Here is a 10,637-nt window from a genome sequence, read left to right as displayed (position 1 = left end):
TTATGATAAGTTCGACAGTTTCATTGCCATTTTTCTATACAATTTAGTCTCCTTTAGAAATGAAATGTAACAGTTGGACTCCATATTTCTTGTTCATGGTAGGAAACAATCACACAGACATGTTTCACTTTAATTTGTTGGCAAATGACAAGTCTATTCCATTTGGGTATATACCGTTTCTTCAACTCAGAGAATTAATACTCCTAATGGTTTATTTTCAAAAAGACTCATACAAGCTTGGTTGTCTTAAAACCCACCTTTTTAGAAACCATTGCTATTAATCAATGCACTATATCATTGTACAGAAGAACTTATTGTGCCTTTGAAAATGTACTATTATGGTCTTCTCTCAATGCAAACAATATCTCGCTTCTCCAAATTTTTCTTGAAATCAAGGGCTTTAAAACCTTGAAGCCTTTATCTTGGGCTGCTTCTGCAAATATTTGCTAATGTGACTGAAAACATAAATATTTACTATAATTTTTTCTTCAAGTATTTCATCCAATAGATTGTGAGCTTCATTAAATTCATCTTCATTTTATCGCATGTATATTGATGAGAATAATATTCTGATTGATAGATTCTAAATAGATAATAAATAATGAAGCAAAGAACACAAGAATGGATCAAAAGATGTCGAATGATTAATATCTCACACTTCAGAAGAGCTCGATGAAGAACTTCGACTGTTGAGGTGTGCTTAGGGTTACAATGCAAAAGCTATTGATGAGAACGTTAACCTTAAAGCTATACATGCATGCATAATATATAAGCAAACTGATATGTGAATAATTAGTTAATTATTTAGCATACATTTTTATTCATTTTTAACTAATTATGTGTATAATATGGACAAAAGGTACTTAATAATGCTTAAATTTTGTTTTCAGTCCAAAAGACATGCTCGGGAGTAAAAGGGAACAAAAGGAAGCAATTAAAGACCAAAGAGTGAAGAATGAAGGACAAAAACATTCCTACTTGGCGAGTTCTCGAGCATACTCGGCGAGTACCAGAGAATATTCCAGAAGATAAGTCAAGACTCTTGATTTGAGACGGATAACTAGCACCTACTCGGCGAGTTGGGTCTGCTACTCGCCGAGTACACCCTGTTTTGAGATAATTATAAATACCAAACCATTATCCGATTGGAAAAGACTTTTGGCGATTTTGAGAGCTGAACCTGCGACAAAGAACCCCTGGAGGAGCTAAGGAACCCTAATCTTCAATCCTTGGAAGAATCAAGGCAATTAGGTTAATCATTCCACTTAGCTTGAGGAATTAAAGATGTTTAGCTTAGTTAAATCTGTTATTGAGTTTGTTTTTATCATGACTATGAACTAAATTCGTTTTGTTTCTGTTGGGGAAGACTAATTTACTCCTATGGTTATTATATACTTTTTGATTGATTATTATTTGGTGATTTTATTAAATTAAGTTTGTTAAAGAACCTTATGCATTAATGACAACTATTTTCTGTTAATTGCAAGGTAATTAAGCTGCATGAACATCTCTTGATTATTAACCTCATATGTTATGTGAACACTTGATCATATGCTTAAGGGTAATGAATATGAAATTAAGATTAATTAGAGAATAGGTAAGTTAATGTGTGAGCTTGTTTGAGAAACCAACAAACAAGAGGTTAATTGAAACACCAACTTGATTAACCAATTACAAATCTTATTTAATCCAAATAATTGAACTAGGGAATTAGTTAGTTTAAACAATTGGCCACTGCTTGAATTGATTAATTGTCTAAGGGTTAGGAGTAATGAACATGAACCTAACCACTATAGTTGTTAACTAATAATAATTAATTTATCATTAAAATAACCATAGGAGTGAATTAGTTGAATCTAAACAGAAACCCTTTAATAAATTTGGTGAATTTGTCATTTGCTTTAATTGTTAGTTAGTTAATTGCTTTAATTGCTATGTTGAAGTTTCTAGTCTTGTAAAACTAGAGAAAAACCCTTTTACTTTTATTACTTGCTTAGTTAAAATTAGTTATTAGATCAATTTCCGTTCCCTGAGTTCGACACCCTACTTATCCAACTATACCACTAAAAGACAGGTTCACTGCCTTTGTGTGCTTAATTTGTTAATAAAAAGTAGGATTAAAACTAGTTACTTTCACACACATCAAGTTTTTGGTGCCGTTGCCGGGGAACGGTTCTAAATAATTTATCTAATTTCTAATTTTTTCGACCCTTTGTGTGAGTTTACTAGCACAAAGTTAATTTATTGCAGAATTAGTAATTAGTAGTTAGGTTTTAGGATCTAAATTAGTTTTTATTTTAAGTTTAGATTTCCTTTAAAATAACACTGCTACTCGCCGAGTGCATTCGCACCTACTCGGCGAGTACAGCAGAGTTTCAACCTTTATTTTTCGTTTTTTTAGTACACTTTTTTGTTCTTTTTACGTTGTTATCTTGTTTATTTCAGGACTTTCATGACCAGAGGATCAAACACCCTGCTGGTACCCCCGTTTGAAGATCCCGAATCTGCATTGAGAAGAAACAGAGGAAAGGACGTGGAAAGCTCGAATACACCAAAGAAGTCACCTTTGTCTAATTTGAAGACTGTTTTTGGGAAGACGATGAGCTACAAATCAGGAGCATCCAACGCATCTTTAGCAAGCAAAGACCCGATCAAGGAAGACACCGAGTACAACACCGAAGAAGAAGAAGAACCCACGTACGGGCACGACTCCGATTCTGGCGACAAGTTAGCTCATACCATGGCTAACATTGATGAAATCCCCATGGGAGAATGGAAGAAGAGGATCCGCAATGACACCGGCCCGAGACTTGTGCAACCCGCAATTCCCGCTACTGCTACTTTTGAGCTAAAGGGCCACATACTCGCCAGCTCAAGGAAATTCGTTTCTATGGAAAAGACCAGGAAGATGCCTACAAGCATTTGGATGAAGTTAATGATGTAGTTGATTACTTCAATGTTCCAAATGTGCCTCGTAAGACTCAGCTACTTCGCATGCTTCCAGTGACATTCAAAGGTGCTGCAAAAGACTGGCTCAAATCACTTCCCCCCGGATCAGTCACCACATAGGCCAAGATGAAAGAAGAATTCATTGATCACTTTTGCCCACCTTCCAAGATAGCCAAACTGAAGAAAGCAATAGCTAACTTTGAACAACAAGCTGGAGAGTCGTTATATGAAGCTTAGGAGAGGTACAAGAGCTTACTAAGAAACTGCCCACATCATGACCTAAATAGCCAGCAAGAAGTCTCCATTTTCTATGATGGAGTCAATATCACAACTAGGCAGTTACTGAATCGCAAGGCCCGCTCACAAAGAAGCCACCCCCGGTGATCAAGGAATTAATTGAAGAATTCTCTAAGCACTCTAGAGAATACCACAACCCAAGAAATGATGTTACTAAGGGAGCCGCATATGCAGCTACTGAAGACTTATCCGCAGTCATGGCTATGCTAAAAACCATGGATAGGAGGATGGATAAAATGGATCAAACAATCCATGCTATTCGGGTGGGTTGTGAAAATTGCAATGGACCTCATCTTACTAGAGACTGCGACTTGGATGAAAATGGCAACAAAAAGGTGCAAGTATGTTACTCAAGTGGGGACCAATATGATGAAGACTAGCGAAAACCAAAGAAAGAGTGGCTCCCGTATGAAGAGTACAAGAAGGCTAAGGAGGAGAAGTACAAGCAGAAAGGAAGAGGTTTTTACCAAAAGGAGGAGCCGGCACAAGAAAGAAAATTGAGTTTGGAAGAGATTCTTACCAAATTTGTAGCTGCTTAGAGACATAGTGATCATGATGCTGCCATTCAAGAAACAAGAAATATCCTTAGAAACCAGCAAGCATCCATTCACCGGGCGAACTCCCTAGTAAAACCGAAAATAACCCACGAGGTGTGCACATAAATATAGTTACAACAAGAAGTGGGAAAATAATCACCCCTCTGGCTCCTATTCAGAGAGAAGCACCTAAAGAATCACAGAGGAAAGAGGCAGAAAATCAAGCAGAAGATCAAAACCTTCAATCTGACAGCCCTACTCGCCGAGTACCAAACATGGACTCAACGAGTACAATGCCAAATCCGAAAGAACAGGTCCCTGAAAAGCTGTATCAGCCTGCAATGCCATACCCAGCCCTAGCTAAGAAGGAGAAGCAGGAAGAGGAGTACCAGAAGTTTCTAGATCATATCAAGACTCTTCAAATCAACATACCCTTCATTGAAGCTGTCGTCCAAATGCCCAAATATGCCAAGTTCCTGAAGGAACTTCTCACTAATCGAAGGAAGATGGAAGAAGTGAAGAAGGTGGTCCTCAATGAAAACTGTTCAGATACTATGCTAAATAAGCTACCAAAGAAGAAAGGTGACTCGGGGAGCTTAACACTACCTTGCCAATTTGGCAACTTAGCTACAATTCACGCCTTAGCCGATTCGGGAGCAAGTGTGAACCTAATGCCATATTCATTCTTCAAGAAGCTGGATCTCCCGAAACTAAGGCCAATTCGCATGGCAATCCATTTAGCAAACAAGACAGTCACTTTCCCAAGGGGCATATGCGGAGACTTACTGGTCAAGGTGGACAAATTCGTCTTTCCCGCTGACTTTATCATTCTAGATATGGAGGCGGATCCTCAAGTCCCGATCATCCTCGGAACGCCCTTCCTCAACACTGCGAGTACTATAGTAGATATGCGGGATTTAAAGCTTACCTTGCAGGTAGGTGATGATTATGTAACTTTTGGGGTTGATCAAGCCATGAAGTATTCAAGGAACAGTGATGACACGACTTTCTCAATCGACATGCTAGATGAACTATTGGAGGAGTGCGTAGGTGAAGATTCCAGCGAGCCCACAAGTGTTGATGAAGAATTTGATGCAGAAAAAGACTTAATGGAGATCGAAAGGCTGTTGGAAGAAGCTAAATTTGAAGAAATAATCAAGCAATCTGAGATCCCTACTCGCCGAGTAGGGCCACTCTACTCGCCGAGTACCCTACCTGCAATCGGCGAGTCCAGCAGTCAGATTCACAAATCTGTGCTTAAAACGTTACCTGAACATTTGGAGTGTGCTTTCCTTGAAGAGGGCAACCAAAAGCCAGTAATTATAGCCTTTGATCTGTCCAAATATGAAAAGGAAGAGCTCGTGCAAGTGTTGAAGAAACGGAAGCGTGCCATAACTTGGAGCATCACCGACATCAAGGGAATAAGCCCATCTTATTGCTCTCACAAGATCAATCTGGAAGAAGGAGCGAAGCCGGTTGTGCAGCACCAAAGAAGATTGAACCCGAATATGCAAGAAGTAGTCAAGAAGGAAGTGGTTAAACTCTTAGATGCGAGAATTATCTATTCCATTTCCGACAGTCCGTGGGTGAGTCCGGTCCAAGTGGTGCCCAAGAAAGGAGGGATGACGGTCATAAGAAACGAGAAGAACGAGCTAATTCCGACACGAACGGTAACCGGTTGGAGAGTGTTCATTGATTATCGAAAGTTAAACGATGCCACTCGTAAAGACCATTTACCCTTACCTTTTATTGATAAAAGGTTAGAAAGATTACCGGGCCATAGTTACTATTGCTTTCTAGATGGATTCTCGGGTTATTTCCAAATACCCATAGACCCAATGGACCAAGAAAAGACCACATTTACTTGCCCAAGTGGGACTTTTGCTTATAGGCACATGCCCTTTGGGCTATGCAATGCACCCACGAATTTTTAAAGGTGTATGACAGCCATATTCCACGACATGGTGGAAAAATTCATGGAAGTTTTTATGGAAGACTTTTCTGTTTTTGGATCTTCTTTCCATGATTGTCTCACAAATCTTGACTTAATGCTTGCTCGGTGTGAAAAAACCGACTTGTTCCTCAACTGGGAGAAATGTCACTTTATGGTTAAGGAGGATATAGTGTTGGGCCACAAGGTTTCCAAAAAGGGAATTGAAGTGGATCGGGCAAAGATTGACACCATTGCCAAATTACCCCCACCAACTAATGTGAAGGGCATTAGAAGTTTTCTAGGACACGCGGGTTTTCATCGGCGTTTCATAAAAGATTTTTCCAAAATAACTAGACCTTTGACACAATTATTATTAAAAGATACACCATTTAATTTTACTAAAGATTGTTTAGAGGCATTTGAATTTTTAAAGGAAAAATTAACTAATGCCCTGATCATTGTTGCACCAAATTGGAGATTACCCTTTGAAATTATGTGTGATGCTAGTGATTTTACATTAGGAGCTGTCCTTGGTCAAAGGGTTGATAAGCACTTTCGAACCATATATTATGCTAGCAAGACTCTAAATGCACCCCAAGAAAATTACACCACCACGGAAAAAGAACTATTAGCTGTGGTGTATGCTTTTGATAAGTTCCATCCATATTTAGTTCTATCAAAAACAACCGTTTTTACTGACCACTCTGCTATCAAGTATTTGTTTGCCAAACAGGATGCCAAGCCAAGACTGATAAGATGGGTGCTACTTCTTCAAGAGTTTCACATAAAGATACGAGACAAAAAGGGAATGGAGAATGTAGCAGCTGGCCATTTGTCAAGACTTGAAAACCCGCAATTGCACGAAGATAGAGTTGGCGATGATTTTCCGGATGAGTATATTATGGTGACTGTAGGAGAAGAACCATGGTTTGCAAATATAGCTAATTACTTAGCTAGCAATTACATCCCAAAAGATCTCACAAGTCAACAAAAGAAGAAATTCTTTTCTGAGATAAAATATTACTTTTAAGATGAACCATATCTTTTCCGAAGCTGCGCGGATGGGATCATACGAAGATGAGTGTTCGGGAATGAAAGCCGGAAGATATTAGAGCATTGCCATAGCGGGCCCACGGGTGGACATCACGGAGCACATTACACGACAAGAAGATCTTTGACATTGGGTTTTATTGGCCCACAATTTTTAAAGATGCAACCCAATTTGTCAAAGAGTGTGATGCTTGTCAAAGAGTGGGAAACATTTCATCTCGAAATGAAATGCCACAACATAGTATCCAAGTGTGCGAAGTATTTGATGTGTGGGGGATCGACTTCATGGGACCATTTACCATGTCTGGAGGCAACAAATACATATTGGTGGCGGTGGATTATGTATCCAAATGGGCGGAGGCACAAGCGTTACCAACTAATGACAGTCGGGTAGTGGTGCGGTTTTTGAAGAAATTATTTTCACGATTTGGAGTCTCGAAAGCTCTTACAAGTGGCCGAGGCACGCATTTTGCCAATGATCAACTAGAGAAGGTGCTAAGGAAATATCGGGTAACCCATAAATTTTCTACATCCTACCATCCACAAACTAGTGGACAAACCGAAGTGACGAATTGAGCTTTAAAGCGAATCTTGGAAAAATCGGTGGGGAGCAATCGCAAAGAATGGTCGGATAAGCTAGATGATGCACTTTGGGATTTTCGTACAGCTTTCAAAACGCCTATTGGTACTACACCATATAGATTAGTGTATGGAAAGCAATGTCATTTGCCGGTGGAGATAGAGCATAAGGCGTTTTGGGCCTTAAAGATGTGTAACTTCAACATGGAGGAACTCAAGAGAAACTGGTTAATGCAAATGAATGCCCTTGAGGAGCTTAGAGATGATGCATACTCGAGTTCATTGATCTATAAAGAGAAGACCAAGATGTGGCATGACAAGAGGATAAAAGAAAATAAAGAATTCCATGAAGGCCAGAAAGTGTTGCTCTTTAATTCACGGCTAAAGCTTTTCTCGGGGAAACTCAGGTCAAGATGGGATGGTCCTTTTCTAGTGAAGACGGTGTTTCCACATGGTGCTTTAGAGCTATTTTCAAGAGATGGAACACCTTTCAAAGTCAATGGACATCGAGTCAAGAAGTATGAAGAAGGAGTCCCCAGGAATGAAGGAATAAAAGAATTGCTGTTGCTGGAAGGGATTGCAACCACATAGAAGGGGATGAGTCCAACTAATGACTCCTTAAAAAGAAGCGCTTCTCGGGAGGCAACCCGAGTTTCAAGTTTGCATTTTCTTTCCTTTACTTTATTTTTATTTTTATCGTTTTCATTAGTCTTCTTTTAAGAATATAGTTGCTTGAGGGCAAGCAATGCCTAGAGTGTGGGGTGGATGGTTAAAAAAAAAATAAGAAAATACATTAATTTTTTCAAAAACATTAAAAAAAATTTCAATCTGCAAGGATTACTCGCCAAGTAGGCACGCGTACTAGGCGAGTACCTGCCCAATTAACCCAATAAACGCGTATTTGCAGTTCTACTCGGCGAGTAGGTCTTTTCTACTCGGTGAGTAGCCAACTTACACAGGTGGTTTATAATCTGTAAAAAAAGGGTTTTCACCCATTTAATCCACACACTCGCCGTGCATAGCAGCCTTCAAGCCTTCTCTGCGAGGTTTCTTCAGTTTCCACTTAATCTTCGTATTTCCAAGGAAAATGTAAGATCTTTTTACTTAAAACTCATCAAAGATTCAATATTTATCATTGATTTTCCCCTATTTTGCTTAAATTCGGATTTAGGGGTTTCCTCAATTTCTAGGGTTCTAATTTTGCCATGAATTAAGTAATGTTAGAAGAAATTTATGTTAGATCTATGGTTATTTGACTTAATACAACAAACCCCTATGAACAATTAGGAGTTTTGGGCACCCTATATATGACCGATGCAATTCTGTCCCGAAGTTCATTCTACTCGCTGAGTAGATGCTACGGACTCGGCGAGTAGGAAGCTTATGTAGCCTTGTTATTTGATTTTAATTGCGGGGTTTTTCTTGTTTGTGTTTCCTTTATGTTGTTACGTATATACCATGTTCAAGAGAGGGCAATCTTCGAGAGGGGGAAGCCAAGGTGACATCCTGTGGCTCTTGTTTCAACAAATCGCTTCCAAATCATTACAAGCTTGAGCCAAAAACTAAGTAGAGGCGCTGAAACAGAAGGAGATTCATTTTCCCAATGCTGTTGATTGGGATTGGTTGGGAAAAGTGGATTTGGAAGAGGAACTCACTCCATATTTGGTGAAGGAGTGCAACTTGGGGGATACCACCATCGTACGTGATGGTTGGTTGCAATTGTTCAAGATACAAGAACTTGTGTATGCTGAGCTGTGTTGGGAATTCTTTGCTACCATCTCATTCTGAGGTGGTAGTGAGTATTACAACCCCAACATAATTACTTTTTCTCTTGGTGGGGAGCTACGACAGTGCAGCACGGCGGAATTTTCTTGGAGGCTGGGGATTTATGACCAAAGCACCATGCTGAATGAGGACTTTGAAGCTTTTCTGGAAAACTGCCACAAGGATCTTCCCGAGGTAGTGGTGGCCTCTACCTGGTGGAACACTATTGCCAATCGGGTGTATATTCCTTCCACCGCCCAGGAGGGTCATATTCGCTCACCGATCCATCGCCTTATCCACTGCTTCGTGGCTAGCACTATCAACATGCGGAAGGATTGGGACAAGGTCTCAACCCTTGATATTTTCTATCTTTGGAGTATTATTACTCCTGATGCTTTTTGCAATCTCCCCTATTGCATCGCCAAATTCTTGCTAAAGGGACGGTTAAGGAAAAAGTTAACTCCAAGATTAATGGAGGCATGTTTGTTACAAGGCTTGCCAGGTCGTTTTGGGTTTTAGACTTACAAGAAGCGAGGGCACTCATGGTCATTTACCCTCCACCGTTCAACACTGTATTATACAGGAGGGCACGAATCGTTGAGAAGTTTGGTGATTCCTTTTCCATTCCACATGCGGACGAGCCGACAATCCCCGAGAAGCCGGGAAGACGGGTACGACAACGTAGTGAGCAGGTACAGGAAGACCCACCGGTTATTCCGGTGGAGGAGGATAATGATGGTTGGAATCAAGTGGAGTACCGATGCTATTTGGACGATATCGGACGAGGGGTTAATTATAACAACCAATCGTTCGAGTACCTTTTTGAGAAAATGAACATTGCGCCAAGACCCTATCCGTGATACCCCTACATCATGAGTTGGGAAGAAAGAATGATGCGGTGTGATGGAGGAGGAGGAAGTGGAGCTGGAGGAGCAGATATGGAAGAAGAAGATTGAAGACTTTATTTTTTTATGTTTTGTGGTGTTTTGTTTTGAATAATTGTTAAACTTGGATGATTTTTATTTTTGTTGGGATGGTTATTACTTTCACTTTTAGTTGTTTATTTTTCAGGGATGGAAGATTAGGAAACATACTAAATTGTTGAGGGTCAAGTAAGGAATGAGAGATGCTCAAGAAAAAAAAATACGAAGTCTTGTCCTTAGGATTGAGTCCGTTAGAGTTGAGAGTCATGAAGAGTGTTGCTGCTGAAGGATTTAGAGAAAGGGTCAGTGAAATGTCCAATTTCAAAACTTGAGTCCAAAGGAAAAAGAGCTAGATTAGTTTTGGAAATACAGTGCCTACTCGCCGAGTGCACAAACTCTACTCGGCGAGTGCATGAGGGTATTACACGTATGGTTCCAAGCTGAGAGCTACTCGCCGAGTACATGACACTACTCGCCGAGTAGACTTGCAATTTTCGAGTTCCAGAGCTATTTTGAGCACTTTCACTGCAGCATGTATCCACTTTTCGTGAAGAGCTGTTACTGGGAATTTTCTAAGAAGCTTGTTCCTCGATATTTTGGAGCTGT

At 39.9% G+C, this 10,637-nt stretch overlaps 1 protein-coding gene and 1 non-coding gene across 2 annotated transcripts; one reads left to right on the top strand and one right to left on the bottom strand.

The window, feature by feature from the left end:
* Positions 1-3,123: 3,123 nt before the first annotated feature.
* On the bottom strand, positions 3,124-3,230 carry LOC145007716 (small nucleolar RNA R71). The gene has a single exon (XR_013663087.1). It is a non-coding gene; the product is annotated as a small nucleolar RNA R71 (small nucleolar RNA).
* A 3,835-nt stretch (positions 3,231-7,065) lies between these two features.
* LOC145007458 (uncharacterized) lies at positions 7,066-7,935 on the top strand. The gene is made up of 2 exons (XM_078966393.1): positions 7,066-7,257; positions 7,351-7,935. The coding sequence occupies exons 1-2, from the start codon at positions 7,066-7,068 to the stop codon at positions 7,933-7,935; spliced, it is 777 nt and encodes a 258-aa protein (XP_078822519.1).
* Positions 7,936-10,637: the final 2,702 nt, after the last annotated feature.

The sequence above is a fragment of the Lactuca saligna genome, chromosome 7 (genome assembly GCF_052625555.1).
Source record: "Lactuca saligna cultivar CGN05327 chromosome 7, ASM5262555v1, whole genome shotgun sequence".
Lineage (NCBI taxonomy): Eukaryota > Viridiplantae > Streptophyta > Magnoliopsida > Asterales > Asteraceae > Lactuca > Lactuca saligna.
The sequence above is the reverse complement of the archived record's forward strand: the minus strand, read 5'-3'. Positions and strand labels throughout refer to the sequence as shown.